Source organism: Danio rerio, chromosome 21 (genome assembly GCF_049306965.1).
Source record: "Danio rerio strain Tuebingen ecotype United States chromosome 21, GRCz12tu, whole genome shotgun sequence".
NCBI classification, from domain to species: domain Eukaryota; kingdom Metazoa; phylum Chordata; class Actinopteri; order Cypriniformes; family Danionidae; genus Danio; species Danio rerio.
The window spans coordinates 26171003-26198708 of NC_133196.1; the positions used below are offsets into that span (position 1 = coordinate 26171003).

Genomic DNA, 27706 nt, shown 5'->3' on the forward strand with positions numbered 1-27706 from the left:
TGCAAACTCTAAACAGAAATGTCAACTGACCCAGCCGGGACTCAAACCAGGGACCTTCTTGCTGTGAGGCAACAGTACTAACCACTGAGCCTTTATGCCATATTTTATTACCATATTTTAAACTATACTGAATAAAATGTGATAGTGTAAAAATGTTTACAGGTTCCTACATTTTCTGGCTTGACTACACATCGCATCAGCATCTGTTTTTCTATGATTCTCTTTCTATTTTCTTTCTAATAAAGTTTTCTCTAAAAAGTAAACCTCTTTTTCACCAAGGCCATTTGAGTGCAGGTTCAGAGCTGATGGTGGGGTTATCATGACCAGAGGGATAAACAGAAATGGTTTTGAAATAGCAGCGGCACATAATGCTAAAAACATTGTTATCACTTCTCATCTCTGTTTATTTAAATTATTGCATGCTGCACAAACATCTTCTTCTTCATCTATATATGCTACGGCACACTGCATAAACACGTTGGAATCGCAAAACTATTTATATAAAGTTGATGCCGTGTTTTGTATTTGATTCTGGTTGAAATCTTGGGTGAAAGCTTGTGTTGCTGAGAAAGATGAGACAGTGACTGTCTAGCCTGTGTAAAAGCAAAGCAATTCTAAGAAGATGCCAGACAGACCAGCTTAGAACTAGCAACTGGTGGAAAAGGGGAGCCTTTCTGCTTTGATTAGTCAGATGACTCAGTCTGGTGTGATCGCTCATTACCATATCTAAACTTCAGTTCAGGAGGCATCCACGCCACTTGTATACACAGTGAAACAAACAGTAACAAACCTAATGGTTTCACCATGTTAATTTGAGCCAGAATCCACATCTTTTTGTAAGTGCCTGTAAAGTGGATTTGTTTTCATATCCTAGAAAGAAGGGTCTTCTAGTCAAATTCCACAATGCAAACCAAACTTATCCAAGATTTAACTTCAACCACAGTGTTTCAATGCAAAATTACACATTAATTGCAGCCAGCCAATAAAGACCATAGCCTGCCATTATACACAGTTGCAAACCTATAAACTACCTGACAAAAAAAAGTCTTGTCCCCTATCCAAGTTTTTTTTAAATATTTATTTTTCCCTTTATTAGACAGGACAGTAACAAGTCAGGAAGCAAAGTTGGAGAGAGAGAGGGGTAGGTTTCGGGAAAGGTCCTCATGCCAGGATTTGAACTTGGGACTTCCTGAAGTGCTACAGCATCATGTGTCAGCGTGCTAACACTAGGCTATTGCGCTGACCCCTATCCAAGTTTTAGGAACAACAAATATTAACTTGACTTATAGTGGATCATTTGATATCAGAAGTGGCTTTTATGAAAGGATAAGGCCTCTAGATTACACTTATTTTACCAAAATAAAACATGATCATGCCTTGATTTTTAATTATTTAATTACGACAGTAAAGTCTGACTTTGCTTAGGCAAAAGTCTTGTTACTTAACAGAAATAATGTACAGTATAGAATATAGTCATGGTGCAGTGAGAAAACAATGAATACGGAGTATGACTCCCATGAGCTTGGAGGACTGTATCCATACATCTCTGCAATGACTCAAATAATTGATTAACAAAGTCATCTGGAATGGCAAAGAAAGAGTTCTTGCAGGAGTTAAGTTATTCTTCGGACTCATCTTCAATGCCTCCTCATTCATCTTACCCCAGAAATGCTTAATAATGTTCATGTTTGGTGACTGGGCTGTTGATGTTGCCATCCACTTTGTAAATCTCTTGCACGCCCCAATACTGAATGTAACCTCAAGCCATTCATTTTCCTTCAAAAAAACTTGACTGATTTCTCTATGAATGTTGAGTCTAATCAGGTTCCATTAGGTCTTCTGCAGTATTTGTGATGATAAGGATGCAGTTCAACAGATGATTCATCAAAAATCTGCCATTTTTCCAAATAACCAACAACAACAACTGGGATCGACGACAAGACTTTTGTCAGGTAATGTATATACATTTATACAAAACTGGAATTACAACGCTTCAGGCACTTCAAAATTGGTCCTTTCTTTTGGACCTCTTACATTCACAAACATATTCATTAGACACTACACGAGAGAGCATTATGGGACACTATTGCTATGATGAAATGTGAGGTGCTAGAGTTGGCGGTGAGAGCTACACTGACCTCGTCTCCTCTTGAGCTTACGCCGTCTCTGTTTGTTGACGAAACAGGCTGCTAGCGTGCTGAAGAGGATGGCGGCTGCCAGGAAACAGATGGTGGCCACAATGCCTGCCACCACCGGCCGCGCCAGGCCCTCGTCTGGCACCTCAGGCGGTGGGAAGTAGTCTGAAAGATACAAACAAGCTCGCCTTCAGCACACACACACACACAAGCTCTTTTATTCTAAGTGTGCCCAAACCATACAGCTCTTTCTGAATGATTTAGTTAATAAGAGGTTTGATTTCAATAGCTGAAATGGAATGGGATAGTCTTGATGCTGGGATGAGAAATGAAAACAAAGACAGAAAGGCAGACTCGTGTTTTTTTTTGACTAAATTCTGACTTTAGTGAATAAAACTATTTATTTGGTGGATTCAGGCATTTAGGATTGATTGTCAATCACTAGATTTATTTTTCTTTATATGGGTTATAAGTGATGGTTAAGCTTTTCATTATGTTAGTTTTTCTGTTTCATATAAAATATGTTCTAATGAATATTTGGTTAATTAAATACTACTTAACATAATTATCTATATATGCCATGGTCATAACATTTAACAGTTTACAACACTTAGCCAGCACAATATTGTGATTTCAGTAAGATCATATGACACAGAAGACAAAGTTATTGCTGCTGACAATTCAGTTTTGTCATAGCAGGGATGAAAATATGTCAAAATATATAAAATATAAAACAACTGTAATAATAATAATAATAATAATAATAATAATAATAATAGCGACGATCGCTTCACAGCAAGAAGGTTGCTGGTTCGGGTCCGGCTTAATCAGTTGGCATTTCAGTATGGAGTTTGCATAGTCTCCTTGTGTTCGCGTGTTTTTCTCCAGGTGCTTAGTTTTCCCCAACAGTCTAAATGGTCGTAGTGTACGTGTGTAAATGAGTGTATATAGATGTTTCCCAGAGATGGGTTGCAGCTGGAAGGGCATTCGCTGCTTAAAATGTATGCTGGATAAGTTGACAGTTCATTCTGCTGTGGCGACCCCTGATTAATAAAGGGACTAATCGAAAATGAATGGATGAATAACATTAACAATAATAATAATAATAATGATAATAATAATAGTAATGGGCGACGCGGTGGAGCAGTAGGTAGTGCTGTCGCCTCAAAGCAAGAAGGTTGCTGTTTTGAGCCTCAGCTGGGTCAGGTGGCGTTTCTGTGTGGAGTTTGCATGTTCTCCCCATGTTTGCGTGGGTTCCCCCCAGGTGCTTCAGTTTCCCCCACAGTCCAAAGACATGTGGTACAGGTGAATTGGGTAGGCAAAAAAGTTTGTAGTGTTTGTGTATGAATGAGTGTGTATGGATGTTTCCCAGAGATGGGTTGCAGCTGAAAGGGCATGCACTGTGTAAAACATATGCTGGATAAGTTGGCAGTTCATTCCCCTGTGGCAACCCCAGATTATCAAAGGGACTAAGCCGAAAAGATAGAAGAAATGAGTGATAATAACAATACTAATTTACAGGTCCATAGTCAGGGGGGGTTCATGTGGTTCGAGAGGCCCACCCTCCCTTCTGGGAGCTCATTTGTCCCATTTTTGACAGTATTTCTAAAATTCTTGATCACTTCATGTGAATAAACTTGATAACCATGTCAATAAAGGCTTTTTAAGATTTTTTCCACATTTTCCAAGCCTTGGACTAATTTTTATCATTTTTTTCTGATGAATCCCTTACCCAAACAGCACCAACATATTATTTTAGCTACCCATGAGCCCTTTTTGTTTGATTAATGTAAGCACTTTCACAAAAATGTAGGAAGTGTTTTTGTTGCATCAAAAAGTGTGGTAATAATAACCATCCGAGAGGTCAATCCAGTACAAACTGGTGCTTAAAATGTTACTAAAATGCAGTATTTGAACCTCATAATTTGAGGGGAATAAATGCAAAAGAAAAATGAACTACCCCTTTATTGGCGGGCTATTGGCCTGATTTACTGTTTCTAATCAAAGTGATTATACTTATATAACCATAAATAAATAAATAAAATAAATAATAACATTATATTTTTAAAATATCCAAGTGCAAACATTAATTTTTACGTACAAGATAATAAATAATACAATACAAGATACATAATAAATACAAGTAACACAAGCCTACTAAATACTAAGCAAAATGGACTGATCATAGCTTTTGGTAAATGCTTATTTTTAAAATTAAATTATCCTTGAACATAAACTGTAGTTAATGAGATTGAAAGCTTTTTACACAACTAGACTCAACAATATAGTTATTAAATTAAAAAGGAACATTACTGTTCACTGATATTTTTAAAGATGGATGTTTAATTCTAAAACATGATTTAAACACAAGCTCCAGCAGATGGCAGCAGAGTCTCATTGAATCCTCACTAATTCAGTCAACTTATTCTATTAGCATTTCTGTGGGTCTATACAAACATATTAGAACAACATGATGCATGACGTCAAGCAGTACGTATTCAAAAAGCTCTCAATTTGAGCACTGACCTGTGCTAGAGACTCCCACTACATTACTGGGCTCACTGACAAGGTCCTCCATAACCGCCATCACTCTGAACTCATACCAGGCCTCCTGCAACACAACCCAGACAACTACAGCCTACAGTTGGTATATCACTTTTATCACATGATATGACTATTTTATTTATTTATTTATTATCATTAAGTATTGCCCCTGAATGCACAATGTAGAATGTACAATGTGTATCAATCATCCATTTCTTTTTTAATTATAAACTAATATTTGCATTTTCTATACAAAATAACATAAAACAATAACATAAAGAGATAATAAAGTGGAAATACGTTTTAAGGGTGTCATTGTTCTTTATAAAACTGTGCTTACTTTATTAGTATTCCAAAGTATTAAGATTACATTTCTAAACTTGAGCTATCTAACAAAATATGCCACAATCTTTAATCTTTAGAGAAATAAATATAAAAAAGTAACCTTCTCAAACCTGGTTCTATGTTTGTCCTCTAACGTATGAGGTGTGTGTGTGTGTGTATATATATATATATATATATATATATATATATATATATATATATATATATATATATATATATATATATATATATATATATATATATATATATATATATATATATGTATATATATATATATATATAAACTCCAGAAGAAATGCTAATACAAGCGGTCAAACTTTTGAAAGTCACATCAGGCATACCTGAATCAGGTCTCTTGCCAAGATCTCAGTCTCTCCAGCAGGAATTGCATCATCAAGAACATCCCATCTCTCCCCAAGGCGGAAATCCATGATGTAGTGATCGATTGGCGACGTGTGATTGGCTGGAGGGATCCATGTGAGCAGGACTCCCTGCTGTGTCCGGTTGGCTGTGAGGCACCGTGGTGGGGTAAGCAGCACCAGTGGTTCTGGGGTACTTATAGGAAATACTGGAGGAGGGAAAGCAAAACACTCTGATTATTTATTATTATTATTATTATTATCATTATTATCATAAATCTTTTATTTATTTATTTTTGATTAAATAGTCATTCAAACTTGGCATAGAAAACTAAATATTTAGCATAATTTTAGTTCTCAGTGCTTTATGCTCATGACATGAAGACTGGATTTATTTGATCAAAAAGGCAACAACCTTTAAAATTATTTTGATCAAATAAATGCAGTCAATAAATCCCAGTCAGATTTCCTGTCTGTAAAAATAAATTCTGTCAGACCTGTTTTTCTCAAAATAACAAAGTGCCAACAATGCGCCTTAACACACCTCTATTTTAGACCAGCACACCCATGAGTCCACAAAGTGACGCAAATAGATTTGCTAATTAAACATTGTGTTGCAAAATGTGAACATAAGAGTTGTGCTGGTCTGAAAATAGCAAAAATCATAGCAAACAGGTCTTGCGCCTTATTGCGCAGGGTGTATGATAGGGTCCACAGAGAGAACTTGTCATTGAATGTTGTATTGCACAGTTGGCCAACCTAGTGTGTTCACAGTGACGACCTCGCTGAACGGGCCCGTTCCCAGCTTGTTCTGGGCCAGGACGCTGAATTGGTAGGCCGTCTCGGGCTCCAGACCTTGCACCAGGAGCCAGTGCTGTCCGCTGGGCACAGGCATGGACAGCCAGTCATGCGGTCCCAACTGCTCCCTCTTCACCCTGCAGGAGGCGGACGTACAGATGGAGAGAGTTCAGCACATGCACAAACACTCACACAATGATCACTCACAACACTGATGACAGCACTGCCTGCAGCTCCACGCAAAAAAAAAAAAAAAAGACAGCTTGTTTGGCTCAGTGTGAGTGCTCAGGGATATCCAATAATACAAAACTGTCTCATGGCTTCCCAGAGGAAATCCTGAAGATTGAGACTGTGTTTTCCTGTGCCAATTGGTCCAAAAATATCTTCACACATGTCCTCGTATGCCCTACAGCCTTTCTGCTCAGCTCTCTCAGGAATTACCTATGGCTTGAAAAGAGGCGTATGGAGAAAATGTCACTTAAGGAAGACGAGGTGAATGCAAAGGTTTGAACAGGTTCTGAAATGTATTTGTGGTAAATTCAAGTTAAAATTGGCTTGGAAAAAAAAACAAAACACACATATATAGGGCTCTATTTTAACGATCTAGGCACAAAGTCTAAAGTGCATGGCACAAAAGTATTAAAGGCATAAGGAATCCACTTTTGCTATTTTAAGGATGGGAAAGTACGATTTGCACCCAGCACATGGTCAAACAGGGTTGATCTTATTCTCTTAATGAGTTATGGGTTTGTTCTGAGCTTAACGTATATTAAATCAATCAAAGTCTCATTCCCTTTAAGAGTCAGTTGCATCGCATCATGGCACGTTTGCTATTTACATGGCAGACTTTGTAAGTAGAAAAACTGAACGCTTCACAAGCGAGAAAAAAGCTACAGACCATCTGAAGTGGGAGGATGAAGTTCAAGCCTTCTCCATTCTGCCTCTTTACTTTCTTTTTACTTTACTTTTACTCTTTACTTCTTTTTTTCCGTTGATAAGGAAACAGTGGTGTACGCACTCCACTGAAGACATCCATTAGCCTACATATTTAATTTTTCAGTTATATAAATTATTATATAATAATATTATATTTTTTATTCTAGCCAAAATAAAACAAATAAGACTTTCTCCAGAGAAAAAAAGATTATCAGACATACTGTGAAAATGTCCTTGCTCTGTTAAACATCATTTAAGAAATATTAAAAAAAGAAAAACAAATTCAAAGGGGGGCTAAAAGTTCTGACTTATTAAATAAAACTGCTAATAATAATATTATACAAATGCAAAGTGTCATGAATAAACTGAAAAAGCCCTCAAACATGAAGAAGGCATGGAGGTAGTGTTTTTTTTATATTTATGTAGTAAATAATAATTTTTGTAGCATCTGAATCCTTAAATTTTCCATATGTAAAGATATTTGTGCGTTGCTGTACATCCTGTGTGTATTAAGCAATATGTAAGCATTTGCATAGGCGCATAACTAACACACCCTGACCCTGTGCTGGACTTTAGACCAGCTTTCAGTTGTTGAATGGCGCAATCTATTTCAGTTCTTCAAAATAGCAACACGCCAACAATGCGCCTTAACACACTTCATTTTTAGACCAGCACACTCATGAGTCCAGAAAATGGCACAAAATGGATTTGCTATTTAAACAATGTGGCGCAAAATGTAAAAATGAATGTTGCGCTGGTCTGAAAATAGCAACAAATCATGCTAAACACGTCTTGTGCCTTATTGCGGCGAATGTATAATAGGGCCCATAGAGTTGGAGGCAGAAATAATAGCTCATCTGAGAGCGTAGGAATTTTCACAGTAGCTCCGATTGTATTTTTTTCCTTCTGGAGAAAGATTTATTTATATTAGTTTGGCTGGAATAAAAGCATTTAAAAAAATCTTTTCTTGATTTGCTATGCAAAACAAATCACTGTAGTCCAATAATTCCCCTAACCTAATTAACCAAGCCAATTAACCACTTAAAGCTCAATACTAGTATCTTGCAAAGTGCTAACATACGGCCACATTGCATTGCTTCGAGTGTGATATTGCGTTTATACAACAGTTTGATGGCATAATGATGTATAGAAAAAAGAAAATCAAACACTTAGAGTCTCAAAACCGTTTTGTAAGAGGAACTACTTTCTTCCGCCATTCATTCATATCTGCAGCTGAGGTCAGAATAGCAGAAACTGTTGCTCATTCACTAACGTCACTTTAGAGCTAGTATTTGAATGATTCTCTAGCGTAATGTCTAAAGGGATGACAAAGCTGATTTTGCTCACATTTTAAGATTATAAGGCCGAACGGCATAAATTGCCATCTCAGTCTACAGAGATTTCCCAGCATTTCTCTGTTGCAATTGGGAGATCACACTATTACTATGGTATAAATGCAGCACTACAACATATAAAACAGAGAAATCGACTGCTCATTTACCAGTTTTATAATGATGTGATCAGCTGTTGTTTGAAATGACTCTGTTTTTTCTTATGGCTTATTATGCGGTCTCTGTCACCATCTTGTGGATGAACATTGTCAACCGTCTTTGCTCAAAGACAGTTCGTAAGAAGGTGTATGACCCCTTTGTGTTGTTGCTTTGCTTGCATTAGACACGAGCCCCTGCATGTATGTGAGGGTAATGTACTTTTGCTTCATTTATTTTTATTTCTTTCAGTAACGTTAACACTGTGTGTGGCATTTAGTTTGTAAAGGGCAGTATACCTATTTCCTGGACAATAAAATACCACCGAGAAAAACTCTCTTGGCAAGCTTTGTTTATTTGAGAGCTATCCATATTTTACCGTACGCAGGCCATTACAACAGGCTAATGGCCGTTCACTATTCTTATAAATAAACTGCACAGTTGCAATTTAAATAGCTACATTATCGACTAAAAAAGCTTTTAAAGTACATTATATTGTCCAACGGCTGCAATATTTGTCAAACTGTAGTGTCCTCTGCTTGCCTCTGTATGTGGGTGGAGTAATACACAAGGGTTAAGAGGCTGGACAAGTGTTATTTGCAGAATATCATACGGCTATCAGCCAATCAGATTCTAGAATCAATAAGAACTGTTGTATAAATATATATTGTAAACATTTCAAGTTAGTAATAATTAATAATTCTTATTTAGGCTATTAATTATCGAGTGATAAACAGAAAATCCTTAACAATCCCAAGTTCATTTCTCTAATGTGATAAGCATGGTTGCCTTGAAGTAAGAAGGTCCCTGGTTTAAGTCCTGGAGTGTGAGTAAGATAAAATATGTCATAAAATAAATCATGAACTTTAAATAAAATTTCTGTTACACTGACGAATTCAAAACTCAACACAATACACCTTTCTGAGAATTTGAAACAACATTGAAGTGTCGATATTTATGACTTTCAAGAAGAAATCAGAAAATAATAGGGTATGTACGTCATCAGCCAGTGTTCCTATTGGTGTGAGTCACAATATTCCACTGAGGTATAATTGATCACTTCCTCTATGGCCTTCCAGCATGAGGGTTGGCAGGCTCTTGAGATGTGTGTTATTCACAGCGTCTCAGCAGTCGCTCAGCACCTCTCCTGCAACGCACAGGAAGTAGCGGGAACACGCCAACTATCTGCGTCAACGAGCTGTTGTTTAATCTCACGTGGGCCACCTTTAAAGGCCATTCACACACAACCTTTAAAGCATGACTCACACCGGCCAATGCTTCAAATGACATCTTTAGTCAGATCCTGGCTCAGGCCTGCGACTGCTCAGGCACCCGTGGTGGACACATCAGACCAGCAGATAAAGATGATCTGAGAAGAAGCTAGAAGCAGTGAAAAGGCCTGGTCCTCGTGTGAGGATTAGCAAGCTTTCTTTTATTCTTCAGTGGAGCTTCTATACTTTTAACCATTTGTGGAATACCATTTGTGCAAGCTTTAGCATTTGTGCTGGCACTGTAGCACTCGCAGGTACAGATTGTGCAGAAATGTTTGTACATTTTAGTATCAAAATAATTCAAAAGGTCTACTATCGGATACCAATATGAAGTTTAGAAACCAAAAGAATGCATTTTGATAAATTATTATTGCAGTGACAGCTCTCTTACATTTATTTCTGAGATTAGATGTAAGCATGACAGTTCACTCACATTACAATAAATGGAGAAAACTGTTCATTACAGTTTAATGCCAAAAAGCGCACCGCTGTTAGATTATGCCTCCCCACATTGACCAGTATAGGGTAGGGTTTGGATTAGGAGGTGTGGTTGGGATTAGGCAATCAGGTAGTAAATTCAGCAAGGGGTTGCATAATTTGGCAGGGGTGCATTTTACAACACAACTACAGCAATCCCTGTCATTTGGCGACTACTGTATTTTCAGTGTCGTCCTCCAGTTTTGTTCCAGAGTCTCTGCTCTTCAAGTTTTTGTACCAACTGAAACAGCTGTAGTCGAGACAGGAGCATGTAATACAGTGCTTGAAAATCTTTGATCATGCATAGTAGCAAACTGTAAATAACATGATTTAAACATAATAAGCAACAAAAGTAATGGGACTTGCCACTTCAGATTTTCTTGCTTGTTATTTAAAATAAGTCATTTAATTTCAAGTTATCAATATCAATATCAATATCAAGCAGTTTTTAAAATTTCAGGGTTCCCTTGAGTTCAGAACCAAACTGAACAATAAGTTGTTACCTGCATATGTTGCCTTGACCAATCTGATCTTGCTAGAAAAAGATAACAGCAACAATCCCATAGCTAAAAATTATAGGTAGTAACAACCGTACTTAACAAAAGAGCAATTCATCTTGACTAAAAACAGCACATACTAAGGTATTTGCTCTTTGTTTACAACTAAACTGAAAAACTAGTTGTGTTAGTAATGAATTTAAAACTGCATCAGTCGAATCTGTTATTTGTATGTGTGGTGCATGAAATCAAAACGTACAAGCCTCGGCTCAGCTGCTAGATCTCGCTAGAAAAAAAAGCAAACAAGAACAAGCCCATAATAAAAGAAGAACAAAAATTTGTATGGGATAATGAAAACATTCCCAAAACATTGTGACACATATCTCCTCACTTCAATAACCTCATAAATTTGATTGTATTATGAGCCACAATGCTAAAAATAAGGGGACATACAACATTCAAGAGTGGGCTCTGTAAAGCAGTCTTTTAAAACTAAACATCTTTTGATTTGGAGACCATAATGGGTCTTTGGTGAATGTAAAATATTTTTTTTTTGTAATAAAAGTGCAAAAAACGTGCAGATAAATTAGGACTGTTGAGCTGCGCATGATGGATTTGCTCTTCAGTGTTTGGACTTTCAGCAGTGAAAATTAAACCACACTGAACTGAAGTGATCTTCAACTCTGAAAACTGGATTGAAGCAGATTCAATTTACTAAAACTTTTGTGTTATGCTGCTTTGACTCAATACTTTGTAAAAGTCTCATTGTGTCTCCTCTCCACCTATCAGCAGGTAAGTGGCTACCGTCCCATCATCAAGGTGGATGCTGCACACTGGTGGTGGATGAGGATATTCCCCCCTATGTGTAAAGCGCTTTGAGTGCCCAAAAATGACTGCTTGGATGCTTGAAAACTCCTTTTCATTATTAACCCCTAAATACACCCAACTCAAATGATCCTTACATTTCCTTTACTCTTTCTCCTTATGACATCCACATGTGTCTCTAAACATTCAAAGTAAATTCTATGACTATTTATAGCTCAAAAACAACTGTAATCCGTCTCCGGGGCTTGTAATGGGCTAAACCTGTTCATGCTACATTCCCATGAAACCCTGCTGCCATCTGTTACCTGGTATCACATTGCAAAAATATGCTCTAAAAAACGAGTAATTTTAAAATTGTGCTAGCTAACACACAACATTTGAAGGAGCTTCCAAGATAAGCCATTGTGATGTTCTTGGTGATACCCACCGAAGCATACAAACAGAGGTTACAGCGAAGCACATGTCATTCTATAAGCGCAAAAGCACAGAAAGCTATAGAATGCTGATATTCAGGTGAATATCGCAGGGGGCAGTGCTATAGAGAGAGCAGGGATGCAGAAGCACTGGCATGAGCAGCAGAGAGATGCAGACAGGCGGAGGAGATGGCCGTGCTGCTAAGTAAGCCATTATGAATCATTCATTAACAAAAGTTCCTCCAGATCGCCCTTTAAACCCTGAATAATACAATACTTACATGTTATTGTTGGCTGTCTGTATATGATTAAAATACCAAAAATTGTTTAAATGAACTGTGAGAAAGTACAAGACAAAGTAGTAAATTATTTCCCTGCATCACATACTGTATCTTAGTATTTGCCAGGGTTTAATCAATACTCTATGTATTAAATGATTTCAATAAGATGTAGTATATTAACTAGCATCTCTGTTAAAACTGAAAGGTATACTTGATGTAACTATTATTAATTGAAAGGTTAATTCTATATTTTATTATTATTTAGGTTTATTAGAAGTCCTGCTTCCTGCAAATAATACAAATTTTGTCAAAATGACAAAATCATATACAAAATAACATGCAGAATTTGTTTTATTTATATTGTTTTTTTATCAAATGTAATTATTTTTCAAATTATATTTTATCTTTATTGGTTAGAAATCTGATTATTTTACTGATAGTATTGGAATAGCAGATAGAAACAAAGCTATACATTTAACTTATTACAAATTCAATATTTTCAAGAAAAAATTTAGTGTCATTCAATTGAAAATAATTAATTAAATGTAATTGAAATTAATTCATTTAAACACAGTTAAAATATGTCATTGACTTTTTATGTCATTCCTTCTAGGAAAAGTTCACACAAAATTGAAATTTCTGTCATCATTTAGGTGTCAGTTTTTCTTAATGGTAGTGCTGATTTAAAAAAAAAAAAATTTAAATGCCATGCTGAGCTCGGCTTGATTTTTGCCTCTGTGTATATTAAAAAAGATTCATCCTTGTCCAGTGTCTGAACATTCTTCTCCACAAGTTATGATCAATAAGAATGTATTTGTACTTATTTAACACAGAGCTGCGGAAACCTCTTTACACTCTTAGGCTTAGTTTACACTGTCAGGTCTTGATGCCCAATTCTAATTTTGTTGCCTATATCTAATTTTTCTTTTTTTTTTTGCCTGTCCGTTTACACACTGTTATAATTGTGACCCATATAAAATTCATGTGTTTACACTTGCCATACCATTTACAATGTTGCGCTGACTCGCTCAAGCATAAAAGCGGGTTCTAGCATCTATGCCACACTAGCCACGATGGAAGAAATTGTCTTGTTTTTAGCCCTGCGAAATATGCGAAGTGTAGTATAAGCAGTGAACGGTTCAGTCCAGATTTACCTACATGCAGTTTATGTAATGGTATAGCCCTGATGTATGTGTGTAGTTGAAGATGTAGCCTTTGCCTGTGTGCACACGGGTGTTGGAGAGAATAAAGTTGTTCTATGTGTAGCCCACAGTGCATGTATTAATAGCGACAAAAAGCAAATGATACAACACGAAGTTCACCCAACTTTAAAATGTTTTTTAGGCAGAGGTGGGAAAGGGCCATCATCGCAGCTTGCACCTGTGGTTTATATTCTTTAATAATGTCCTCCACCATTCAGAGGAATTTGTGGGTACGAGACCTCAGGTCTGATGGGTGCTAATTATGGCGACTGACTTCTTTCCTTCTCTATGTTTGATCTGTTGTTGTTGTTGTTGTTAACCACGCTGGCGTCTCCACATACGCTCTTTCTTCTATGTCATTACACCGCGGAGAAGCACCACATTGTGGCAAGTTTAATAACATATAAAATGGAATACTTCAATAAATCTGATCTGCCTGTTTACATGACATGTGTCGCATTGTCACATATCCGAGGAAGGAAGGAGGCCAGAAACAGATCTCTGAATATGCGAATGCTTGCATTTTTTCGTGTTTACACTGTCTCAGAACAGATCCGATCTTTGTCACATATGAGCAAAAAATTGGAATTGGGTCACATTTAACTGGCAGTGTAAGTGGGGCCTTATTTAAACACTCATCAATGCAGGTCTCTGTTGTTTTAGCAATTGTAGCCAATTATCCAGTCACAGTGAAGAAAGAGAAAATTCTCAATCATATTATAAAAAAGAGAAACAAGAGTCCATACTGAAAATATGTCTCTTAGGCACCAGCAGTTAGGATTTTTTGGAAGAGTGATGTTCCACCATACGGGTAAAAAACACTAAATGTAAAACACTTCTTAGGGGCGATTACACCGAATGACAGGGCTTAATTTGCGTCGGAACAAGCTGGATCTGGATCCACACCTCAATTTACCAATTCCCCTCCTCACACGCACCCCCACTCCTCACCGCTATTCACTGTCTTCATTGACACCCCAACCTGCTTTACTTTTGTTCACGACATCCCCCTGCATTCCATGGTCTTCACTTTGGTCCATGAAAAACCTCTACACTTTCATCATTTCAGCAAGACATCACCACCCGCACCCCAAACACTCCCCCTCTTTGCTTTCGCCCACGACACCTCGACCCCCTCTGGTAACATGCCGGATCCACTACCCCAATCTGTTGAGCACTGCTGAATGCACTTTCACATTCCAAAATTGTGAGGCACACCACAAAGCCTTTTTTTTCAAAGCCTTTCCTTTGACAAGAATAAAGAAGTGCGGTGCAGTTTTTTTTATGTCACTAGGCAACGACTGAATCAGCTTCGTATTTTGCTCGAGTGTTGCTGTTGATATAGTTATAATTGCAATATTTAATAATATTGTGATATTCAAGATTTGTAAAGTCATACAGCTCTGGATAACTTGAAACAGTGACCACTAGTCTCTCGTCCATCTTTAAAAGTCTTGACAACACAAACACTGCTGTCACCTTAACGGAAATGCCGCCTCTGCTTTCATTTGATTGAAGAATGAAAAAGACACGACTGATATAACGCACTTTTTTCAGTTAGAGTTGACTGTTTTTTAACTTTGAGCGCACAGCGAGCGACGGCGCAGCACTTGCAGGGGACATACACAGCGTGCATAACTTTCAGCAATTAGTAAATCATTCAAAAAAGGCATCTCTCATTGCAAAAAGCGCATTCGATGTGATCGGCCCCTATATGTGCTAAAAAGAAGAAAGAAAGTTTTACAGATTTGTAATGACATTACAGTTAATAAATGATGACAGAACTTTTATTTCTTGACTGTTCTAAACTGTTCTATATTTCTTTCGACGAAAGAGGTTGTACACATTTAAAATATACAGCTACCCATAAACTATATAAAACACTAATGTGGGTTCTAGAGCAATGCTACGACTATTGGCACGGCAGGCTCAGTGGCAGACTGTTCCCTCTAAATCAAATGAACATTATTTTTAGTGTGCTAAAGTGTTTAAAAACCAGTCCAACAGCACACAACACTGAAATTGTCTTGTCTTGTTAATAAGGTACTTTGCATGCAGCTCGTCTCAAAACAACCCCGTAGAGGGATTTTACTGCCTGATCATTCCATTTCAATTCTGGCTCTATGAAACAGATTAGCATGTTAGCTAAATACCCACTGAAAATAAAACCTGATTAAGGAAAGAGGACTAGCATAGGAATGATTACAAGACTTTTTCAGGATGAATTTAAGAATATGGCATTCTACCCACAATTAACATTTTTCTATTTATAATTGCAGAGCCCTGCTGTTCATTGCACTCCTAGGGGGAAAGGTTTCACCCTGTCCCGGACGAGCCCCCAAATGTAGCAGCCTCACAGCAGCAGCAGAGCTCAGGTCAACAGTTAGGAAGAGAAGCAGAAAGCAAAGCATGCTGGGATGACTCACACATGGCCGTACCAGACTGAGAATGTCTGCTCAAAGCCGCCATCGTAACTGGAATCCCACGAGACATTGGCCGAGGTCGTCGAGACCGTAACGTGGACTTTGGCGGGGGCGTGTGGGCTTGTGCCTGTGAAGGAGGACATATTGTTTCACAATCAAGGTACATATACACTTGCATACAAAAGCTAAGCTAACATGAAGATACACATGTTTTATTTCTGTAGCAATCCCTCGGTCAGACCGATTAGCTCACTTGTCTCAAACAAACACCTGCATTTGTCCAAACAAACAGACACAGTTCGCATCATTTATCCTTTATCTCTTATTCAAAAGCTAACCACAAGCCTGAGGGGACGCTTTGAGTAAAATCCTTCTATACTAAGACACTGAAACCTTTCTTTAAGTCCGCGCACAGCTTATACCATCCCTCAGGGGCCCAACCTAGGGTCTGACTTATGTAAGGAGAGCTTTTGATAGGGACTCACTGAATGGCTTTTCAAAAGGAAAACCTGCAGGTAAGCCTAATAGCAGCTACTTGGCTATTTATCAGAGACTCTCAACAAAGTTTCTTTAACTGACAGCTTCATTTCAGCCACATAAATCCAAACAGTGGCCAAAAGCACAGTGGACATGCCAAAACAGCAGGCTGTAATATAAGAACTGCGGCAGAGGTGTTGTTAAAGAGCTACAGAGGGTGCTATTAAAAAAGGCCATAGGCTAAAGCAAGACGTCATGAAATAAACAGAAAGGAATGACTACACAGACAAAGTCTGTCTAATTGGTCTATTTGACGCCCAGTCTAGTTTTGGGCTATTCTTAGACGTCTATTAGATTTTCACTGACAGCCCAAGTCTAGCCTTGTTTTAGCCAAGCTAAAGTCTATGCTTAGATGTCTATTAGACATCTATTAAACAAAAAAGTGTCTGCTGGGAAGTCTGCATGTGCATATACTGTACTTGAAAGCACTGCAGGAAGTAAATAGATATAGCTAGTACATCTTTGCAAAAAAAAAAGTCATATCCATTTCCATTGACATTTATGTCCTAGAACAGTGGTCCTCAACCACTGGTATCAACTAGTACCAGGTCACACAAGAAATCATTAATTATTTCCATTTTATTAATTATTTAAGTCTAAACGATCTTTTATTTTAAAAAATCTTTTATTCTGAAAAATGTCTGTATTCTCTCACTTACATCTCGGTTACTTGAGTGGCCAAATTAAACCCACAAGCAGCAAAATGAATAAAGAACAACAAACATCATTGGAAAGTCTCTATGCTAAAGGGAAAAGGCCCAGTTAACGACTCTTGAACTGCCAAGGAATAGATTTGCAACCCATTTGTCAACAAATCAAGTAAATCCACCATGCAAATTTGTTATTTCCAAAGGAGGTGTGTGGCTTGTGCGCGCAAGCGGTATGATGCGCCCGCCCTTTCCAGACACACACAGTTGAATGAATGCCATGTGCACACCGCCAGTCAAGTGACAAGAAATGACCATTCAGCTTCAGCTTGTATGGAGTATACACATTTCGCTCAACTAATTATCTCAGACAAACACAGAACTCCCAAACACTGCAGTGCTTTGTAATTGTCTCCATAAATAAAACTTGTTTCAGAGTGACAGAACTTTTTTTGTCAGCTTGTAATTCTCTGCTGGTCACCTAGCAACCTACGAACCACCGCACCATAACCCCCTATCCAGTATGTGGTAAAATTGTCAAGCGTTGACCAGTCCGTGGTGATAAAAATGTTTGAGGACCACTGTTCTAGAAGAAACTGTATTAAAATACATTTGGGTTACTAGATAAACCGAATACTATTTGCTAATACTCAGTAAGGGTGCGTTTCCACCAAAGTATTTTTACACAGCTAAAAATGCAGGCGCTCTTCTGAAAATACTCAGCTTCCCTACTTTCTAGAATTTACCCCAAAGAAAACTGTTGGCAGAGAACAAGGAAAGTAATGGAATGTGCCCCTCAATATGTCACAAAATAAGCTAGAATGGCTTAGAAACAGAACAGACAGATACCACAGTTTTTGAAAAACAAAAAACAAAAACAAAAAAACAATACAACAGGTTTACTACATATTATAACAAATTACCTATGTGATGAACTGCTAATATAATGAATGTAAGCAAAGGAACACAAATGACATTGATCAATTGAACAATTTTAAAAAATGGTGAGTCAGGTGTTTCATGACGTTGCAAAGTATAAACAACAATACAAGTAAGCATTTAACGAAAAAAGCACCCTTAACGAGTCTGAAGTACAATGATAAAAATGTATTGAAAAAAATATTGCAAGTTGTGTTTGTGCGTCATTGGGTTTTACACCATTTGTTTTCACGCCTCCTACCGATTACTAGGAGGTGCGTGCTGGCAGTGATGCTCGTGGCGACATTGGAGGCGACACACTCCCACTCCCCGTGGTCCTCCTTGCTGAGAGATTTGAACTGTAAGCTGCCTCTCGGTAGGACGTTGTGCTTGCTTCTGCTGGGCTTCCCTACCTTCTCCAATAGAAGAAAAAACAATTCTGGCAAGCAGTTTATTTGGCTTGACAAAGACTTCGTAAAGATCCTTGAAAGACATGGCTTACCTTTCTCCATGTAATGTTGGGGAATGGGTCTCCTTCTGCCTCGCAGGGGATGACCAGCTCTCGACCAGCCTCCTGCCTGTACTCCCCTCCAGGAACCACCAAAAATTTGGGTGGATCCTATCCATCACCAAACACATTATATTGACGCAAACAAATGAAATAATGGTGCAGCTACAAGGTTTTATCCTTACCTTTAGCACCAGGGGGGCGGGAGGGGACGGTCCCATGGTACCGAGGCTATTGTAAGGCACGCAGGTGTAGGTGCCGAGAGAGTCCTCTGTCACCTCAGACACTCGAATGCTCCCATCTTCCATTTGGCTCCAACCAGGGTACTGCAATAGAGAGATGTCCCATTACCCTTAGTGCACACAATAAGAACTAACAGTTTAGTGAACCTTAAAAGGCAGAGGGTGATTTTGCAACACCAACGTCATGAACTTAAGGAAACACATAACCTGTAGAAGATCAATGCCTACATCACTACATCCACAGATTCATGACTATTTCTACATAACTGAACCATTACATCCATGGATTTATACATGCATCAAAACAAATATGTTATATAGGATAATACATTTTTGTATTAACTTTATTTGATCCTAATAGTGTATAAATTTGACACAACCATGTTAAGTTTTGCTGCATTCATTGGAGAGATAATCATTGGTTATGATGGGTTTTATTGAATGTAATTGCATTGTGCCTGAAACAACAAGATGATGCAGTGTCAACTAAACTAAATACAATAGTAATGTTTCAACATAAGTGTGAGTACGCATGTTTTACTGTGTCACTGTTGCTTTGCTGCATATTGTTGATCTATTAGCCATTTAGATGCTATTAACCAAAATTATTCATACTGTTTATAGCATACAACAGTATCCATCTATCATTTTAATTTATAAAATTGCTACCTGATCATAACAGAGGGTGTTTAATTCCAAGTCTTGAAAGCAGTACACTATAAAAATGATGTGTTTCAAAGAGAAGGTCAGGATAGAAATTAGTTCACGGCATTTAAACAATGATGGATGATTAAAAGAAACTGACCTGATCCTGAAAAAATCCAGATTTATGGTAAATCATGTTGGGTGGTGGACACAGGCTAGTAATGATGGCTTATTGCAGTTTATGCTGAAGGTTTGTGTACATTAAATGGGTGTTAATCATAACCAACCAGAAAACCTCCCAAATTATGACTGGTTTGGATTGGAATGTCTTTATTGTCTAAATTTGGTTAACAGCAATAGCCGACACAGACCAACACTCGAACAAACAACATAATAGTAAATTTGGTAGTTTTATTTCTATTTTTGTTTACGTTTTGATATGTGTCAGCTATTGCTGTTAACCAAATTGCATCTCCGGCACATTAAAGGCATTCCAATCCAATCCAGTCATAATCTGTGAGGTTTTCATTGTATGATGGGATTAGCCAGTCGTTGTGATAATTAAATATATGCAGAGTAATCCAGAGTAAGTGTCATGGTTAACTTTCATGAAGGTGTGGGGTGATAGGGCTAGAATAAAAATGGAGAACCCAATACTGGTAAACTTCACCCCAAAAGAAAATCTCAGGAACCTCCTTTGCTGTCCTTGGGTTTTACTACAGTATAGAGTTTGCCGTTGAAACAAGACAGACAGAACTGATTTCTTTAACTTTTTCTATAGTGAGACAAACTGCAGACATTTCCAAGCTGTTAGAAAATTTTCTAGGGGAACCAGACTGGCCCCTGGATTCTCCAGAGTAACTAATTTGAGGACCCGAAGCAGATGACCAGCAGGAGATGACTGAATTAGACTTGATGGGGCAAGCCCTCCAGAATTGCTACCCTCAGGGGCTAACACTGAGAGGAGATATTGCCGGGGCCTGGGAATATTGTGCCCTGAAGCACAAGAGCAAGCAGGGTTAGCAGTATGGCCCTGTGAGGGCACTCGGGAGGGGTAGGTGCTACACAGTTGATGTTGAATGATGAGTAGTTGATGTTGCCCCTCACCAATGGGGATTTCGCTGATAGGTCTTATGCCATCGGCATCATAGCCTCTTCAAGACTTTCTTGGTAAGAGCAGCCTAGGCTTCATAAAGTTCTTAGAATGACATCACGCGTCGCCATGTTATGTAATGTGGTGACTTCCCAATTACATTTGAGTGATTTCACACATACTTCAGGACAGCTAAAAATACAATGTACTTCCATACCGTCGGTTTTCATGCAGTACCTGAGATCCATGAAAGAGAACCATTTTGTGTAAAATTCATTATTTTCATGGCCAGCTACAGTTGCCCTAGCTAAGCCTAGTTTTTCCCAAAGGTTTTTTCTTAATTTCTGTCAGCTAGTGGAGTTTTGGTTTCATGCCGCTGTTAGGCTAGCAGAGCTGAGCATTGGTGGAGTTGTTCTTCAGTCTATCGGCATTCAGTAGTGACATTTGTGTTAAAATATACCTAATCAGTTTAAATATAACTAGAACCACAACACCAGTAAGCACAATGCACCACTCAGTTCCGCACATATGACAGCAGGAAGTAACCGGATGCGCACATTCGCATGTTATTTAAAATGAAACTATTTAAATGGCAATCTGTGGCGTGCCAGAAATATAAACAGTGTCCTCACTCGTAGCTGGGTGCTACGGACTGCCACCAATATGTGGTGTCGGTGTGCATACCCTGATTGAAATCTATGTTTAGAATTCTACAATGCAAAGTGCTTTGTGGCACATCGTGGCGTAGCGACCAAGTGGCGCATCAGGTGTGCGACCCCCTTTATGCCTTATTCACACTAGCAATGTCTTTAAAGCTGGCTGATGCTCTGGGGTGCGTTTCCCAAACAAAGATGTAACTCGCAGCTGAACTATAATAGTATGATGCATCATTTAGGAAAAGAGCAATGTAGTGACGAGTGTTTCCCAAAACCCCTAGTTTCTCTGTTGCAGATCCATCACTTGAACCACGTTACTTATAGCGTAAAACCCCCATATTGATGCTCTAAAGGGGTGGAGTAACAACTTCTTTAGAGTAGAACCCCGTTATTTCTTTGTGCAAATTATATTGTTTTACACACACACACACACGCACACACGCACACACACGCACACACACACACACACACACACACACACACACACACACACACACACACACACACACACACACACACACACACACACACACACACACACACACAAACACACACACATTTAAAATAAAATCCAATATTAGTTAGTATTAATTGAAATATATGTAAATGGCACATAGGGCCTTTGTTTGCTTTACTAATTCATTCATTCATTCATTTTCTTGTCGGCTTAGTCCCTTCATTAATCCGAGGTCGCCACAGCAGAATGAACCGCCAACTTATCCAGCAAGTTTTTACACAGCGGATGCCCTTCCAGCCACAACCCATCTCTGGGAAAAATCCACACACACATTCACACACACACTCATACACTACGGACAATTTAGCCTACTCAATTCACCTGTACCACATGTCTTTAGGGGAAACCAGAGCACCCGGAGTAAACCCACCTAAAGGTTGGGAGAACATGCAAACTCCACACAGAAACGGCAACTGAGCCGAGGTTTGAACTAGCGACCCTGCAACCTTCTTGCTGTGAGGCGACTCATACAATACAATTGGCCTTTGAGTGAGCTGAGAGAGGATTACGTGAGCTCTCCTGGTGCTCCTACTTGCTGTAATTTAAAAAAAGTCACTCTTCATGTGCAAAAAGTTAAAGATTCTCAACTTTGTCGTGTTGCGTAACATACCCACCTGGTCGCCAATGGTTGCTGTTGCACGTGTAGATGAAAGTCACCAGAAGTTGCTCGCTCTTCGTTAAAATTAATGATCTCTTGTCACTTTGACGCTGCGAGTTGCTCATAGTGTGAATGAGGCTTTACTCTCCTGCTAGCCTGACTGGTTGGAATGTTCCATGATCTAAAATATAGTTATGGATTTTTATCCTCTTTTTTTCATTTATGTTTATCTGCAGTGGCACAATCTACACAGTAAAATATAAAAATAAAAATTCAAGCCAGAGTCAGACAAAAGTTCTTTAAAAGTATAAAGTACTTTGCAATTAGGAATACTATGTAAGCGGTATTGCAGTATTTTGAACAGCATTCAGTATATTTCTTAGATAGACCCCCTTTAAAACATTTCCCAAAATGTCAAAGAACAGACATATTACACTTTTACAGAATTTCCAAAATCCATATGTCTTCTTCATCACTGACGAGCAGTATGCCTATTGAACAAGTGAAATAAATGGACTGAATCTGCACTCAGTGCACTCTGAACGTAACATGATAAGTCTACCCATTTCCAGCTACTCAGTATTCCTCAAAGTCAATGGCATTGACGAGGAACAGAGCCGGAGTTATTCTCCGTTTGCCTTTATAGCTGAAGAAGAGCCAGCGATCTTTGTCAGTGTGAGACCATGAGATCAATGTAATCTGTGAATGAAACCCATCTCCTGCAGCTGTGAGAGATCACTGAAGCTCATGTGACAGTAGCCGTGAAAACACTGAGATCATTGTCCAGCTGGACTCACCTTCTCTATCCGCAGAGGCAGGCCGTCTTTTTTCCACTTCACTGAAGTGACAGGCGGGTTGGCATCCACCGGGCAGCGGATGTACCCCGGCAGTCCAATGGCCACGTAAATAACGGGCGGCATGTTTATCACACGGGCAGGGTCTATGAGATAAAGAGAGGTTAAGAGAAGCTTAAATACACCTAATTAGACATGATGTTGAGTTTTGTGCATCGTTAAACTGTCTGAAAATTAAGAGGAAACATACTCTTTGAAATATTTAGCACAAATCTTCTGAATGAGTCAGGTATTCTTGGAAAAATATCATAAAGACTAAGAATTTGCCTGAAATGAAAAGGGCTAAGCAAGCCTGAGATTATTACTCACCACAGTAAGAGCCTTGGGATACAATGAGAAGAAAAAAAAAATTAAACAGAAAATCGTAAAATTTTCTAAAGAACACAGAGTTGAAAAGACATTCGTACGCTGTTGAAGGCTGTTTTTAATTCAGACAACCACAACAAAGAGCCCAAATCTATCACTAGATAAGGTCTGAGAGGCAAATCTTATCAAGCAGCCATAGTGTTTGAGCGGCAAACCTTATCTGGAGACAGATTTTTGCTCTAGATGACTAAACAGGCACTGTTTAGTGTTTGTAATGGGTTATCTTGTGTTGTTCAGACTGCAGGCAAATCTTAAATCAGATCTTTTCAGGCAGAATGTCTACATTATTGATTGCAAGTGATGAATCAGATTTGTGTGTCCAGACACAACCGGCAGATATGCATGAGTGGTTTTGATAATGATGTACTGTTGGAGTACTCTCCTACAAAGTACAGTACAACTTTAAAACAAGACTTTCGAAAGCCAAGAAGAAACATTTTTGTAGAAATGGCATAGTTACATTTGTGTTGTGACCCAAATGGGACTGAGGTTTAGGGGGGTGAGTGTAGCAGAGGCCAGCTAGTGGCATGCTTTGAAGGTAAACCTCACTCCTCTGACCTCTAAAGGTGCTCTAGTGGCAGATATTAGAGGCTATGGTCTTTAGCCTTCTTATAAGAGCAACTAACTCCCATGCGGAAGGTCACTGGTTCGATCCCAGCTCGAAGCAAGTTTGGTGGTGTAGGACCAGCGGGGTTACACAAGCGCCATGTCAAGTCATGGTGCAGGGAACTTATTGTGTAACTTTGACTTTCTTGTGTGCTTTTTAAGATCTAAAATTTCACTCGTGAGTGCCATTTGTGTCTGCTCTTCTCTTGTAAAGGGAGGCCGTCGACTGATTAATTGACTGTGCAGATACAACCATCTGGAGCTGAACATGCTCAAAGCAGTGGAGATGATAGTGGACTTTAGTAGAAATCCCCCCAGCCTCTGACCACTCACCATCACGTTCAGCACTGTGGCTGCAGCAGAGTCATTCAGGTTCCTGGGCACTACCATCTCTCAGGATCTATTTGGGGCATTCACATAGACTCTATTGTGAAGAAAGCCCAGCAGATACGTTACTTCCTTTGTAAGCTGAGGAAGTTCAACCTGCCACTGGAGCTGCTCGTAAAGTACTACTCAGCTGTCAACCAATCTATCTAATCTAGCTCAGCTACCAAACCCGAATTCTGTAGACTACAGTGAATAGTCTGGACTGCCGAACAAATTACTGGCACTACCCTTCCCACACTTCAAGAACTGTACTTTTCCAGAGTGAGTAAAAGGGCTTGCAAAATCGCTCTGGACCCCTCACACCCAGCACACTTCCTGTTTGTACTGTTACCATCTTGTCAGCGCTATAGAGCACCAAGCACCAAAACAGCCAGACACAGGAAAAGTTTCTTTCCGCAGGCCATCTACCTCATGAACAGTTAAATATTCCCCACTGTGCAGTATACATGTGCAATAATTTCTCATATGCAGACTTTCTCATACACAGCACCTTATAACTTGTATATCTATAACAAATCTGTACATACAATTCAAAATCCAGAGCTCTTTTGTCTAATCCATCTGTTTAATGTTTGTTGTCTTTTTCATATTTATTTTTGTGTTGTCACTTGTCACTTTATGTACACTAGAAGCTTCTGTAGCCAAAACAAATTCCTTGTGTGTAAAGAACACTTGGTAATAAAACCGGATCCTAATAATAAAATGAATTCTGATTAATACGGGATTCTCTCCACTTCAACAGGATTTTATTTCAGTTCAAAATCAACTACAGGATGATTTCTGATTAGTTTTTCCTATTTATATTGCATAAAGCCACTGTAAAGTGAAGCATATCAATAATGTTCTAAAAGAGATTCAGCTGCGTGTGACTCATAAATCACTGTCTCTCATTAGTGAGGACACCAGTCGACCACAGCCTGCTGGAGAGCTCCGAAAACACCACTTTAAAGAAATCCACTGCTCCATCTTAATGCTTAGCAAAGTGCCAAGGTCTATTTTTAGCACAAGTCGAGCTGAGGGGCGGGATGATGTGAGGAGTGCATCAGAAAGAGGTGTAGATTTAGGGATAAACTGATAGGATGGTTTTTCACTGATACTTTCTGTTTACAAAAAACCTGTGCAATGAGGGTATGAAGACTATGGTTTGCTTGGAGGTGGGCACATGTACAAAACTAACTAGCTACGTGTAAACTGGCAGGAAATCCAAACAGGTAACATCTGTATTATCTGTATTACACATCTGTATCTGTATCCAAACAGGTAACATCTGTATTATCTGTATTACACATCCGTATCTGTATCTGTATCTGTATCCAAACAGGTAACATCTGTATTATCTGTATTACACATCTGTATCTGTATCTGTATCTGTATCCAAACAGGTAACATCTGTATTATCTGTATTACACATCTGTATCTGTATCCAAACAGGTAACATCTGTATTATCTGTATTACACATCTGTATCTGTTTTACACATACAGTCACCTTTAAATTTCACTTTTAAGTAACACTTTGGTATACCGGCAGTTCTCACAATTAATTTGTGGATTACCGGCCTATCATTACAGCCATATCACCCTGCAGCCCAAGACTGGTTACTCACTGAAGCTAAGCAGGACTGAGCCTGGTCTGTACCTGGATGAGAGACCACATTTGAAAACTATGTTGCTGTTAGTGACGCTAACATGGGACACTCAAGTTGTGGTCTGTGTGAGTCCTAATGCCCCAGTATAGTAAAGCGGACACTGTACTGTCAGTGAGTGCAGTCTTTCGGATGAGACGTTAAACTGAGGTCCTGACTCTCTTTGGTCATTAAAAATCCCATGGCACTTCTCATAATATTATGTGTTCTGGCCAAATTCCCTTCACTGTCCCTTACCCATCATGGCCTCCCAACTCTTCCCATCCACCAAATTCACAATATCACTGTCTTTCCACCACACCGATAGCTGGTGTGTGGTGAGTGCATTAGCGCCATTGTCCTGTGGCTGCCGTCGCATCATACAAGTGGATGCTGCACTGGGGGTGGAGTGGGAAGACCTGTCTCATGATTGTGAAGCGCTTTGTGTGTATGGCCATACACGGTAATGCCCTATATAAATGCACACATTACATTAAATTATTATCAAGATATTAGCTATTTATTAGTAATTAATTAAGAACTCTATATTCTTGATATATATCCCTAATTTTAAAGGTATATTACCTTGATAACTACTAATATTAAGAAAATTAGGAGTTAGTAATTGAGCTAAAAGTCATAGTTTATGGTTTATTAATAGTTAGAACTGCACCTTAAAATAAAGTGTGGCCCAGCTGTTAACTTTAAGTTACATCATTCATTCATTCATTCATTCATTCATTCATTCATTCATTCATTCATTCATTCATTCATTCAGTCATTATCTTTTGGCTTAGTCCCTTATTTATCAGGGATTGCCACAAGGGATGTATTTAACCAATAAGTGAGGTAAGCAGTCAGCCACTTAGGGCCAAAGGAAATTTGGGGGCCCCTAATAAATACCTAAAAGTATAAATTATACCTACAAATTATTTAGGTTTTTAATTCTATCATATTTTGTATGGTGAGGGTCTAACAACTCAAATTTTAATGCACTTAAAACATCCATGCAATGGTGTCCCTCACTCTAAATGGAGCAGTCCAGCAGTCAAATCGGATAAAGATTTAATTTTAAAAATTCATTCATTCATTTTCCTTCCGCTTAGTCCCTTTATTAATCATGGGTCACCACAACGGAATGAACCGCCAACCTAACCAGAACATCTTTTACACCGCGGATGCCCTTTTAGTTGCAACCCCGTCTTTCGGATGAGACGTTAAACTGAGGTCTTGATTCTCTGTGGTCATTAAAAATCCCATTGCGCTTCTTGTGGAGAGTAGGGGTGTAACCCCCGGTGTCCTGACCAAATTCCCTCCATCGGCCCTTACTGACCTCCCAATCATCCCCATCCACTGAATTGGCTCTATCACTGTCTATCTACTCCCCCTATAGCCGGTGTGTGGTAAGCGCACTGGCACTGTTGTCCTGTGGCTCCAAGTGGATGCTGCACACTGGTGGTGGTGTGGAACCCCCCTCACACTCACATTCACACACATACACTACGGCCAATTTAGT

General features: G+C 38.8%; 1 protein-coding gene across 29 annotated transcripts in view; it reads right to left on the minus strand.

The window, feature by feature from the left end:
- The window catches only part of igsf9bb (immunoglobulin superfamily, member 9Bb), a 176272-nt gene that overhangs the window by 34279 nt on the left and 114287 nt on the right, over positions 1-27706 (minus strand). For 8 of the 29 annotated variants that reach the window (XR_012396799.1, XM_073935367.1, XM_068216056.1 and 5 more), the window contains exons 8-16: positions 23152-23294; positions 18789-18929; positions 18598-18714; positions 18358-18508; positions 16009-16120; positions 6143-6318; positions 5366-5592; positions 4662-4746; positions 2139-2300 (exon numbers count right to left, since the gene is read on the minus strand). Coding sequence is in view for 26 of the 29 variants with exons in the window: in XM_073935367.1 (XP_073791468.1) it covers positions 2139-2300; positions 4662-4746; positions 5366-5592; positions 6143-6318; positions 16009-16120; positions 18358-18508; positions 18598-18714; positions 18789-18929; positions 23152-23294 (1314 nt within the window). In the remaining 3 variants the exon portion in view is untranslated. Of the gene's footprint in view, positions 1-2138; positions 2301-4661; positions 4747-5365; positions 5593-6142; positions 6319-15996; positions 16121-18357; positions 18512-18597; positions 18715-18788; positions 18930-23151; positions 23295-27706 lie in introns of all 29 variants that reach the window. The other 21 variants (XR_012396798.1, XM_073935366.1, XM_068216055.1 and 18 more) reach the window with 3 other exon arrangements.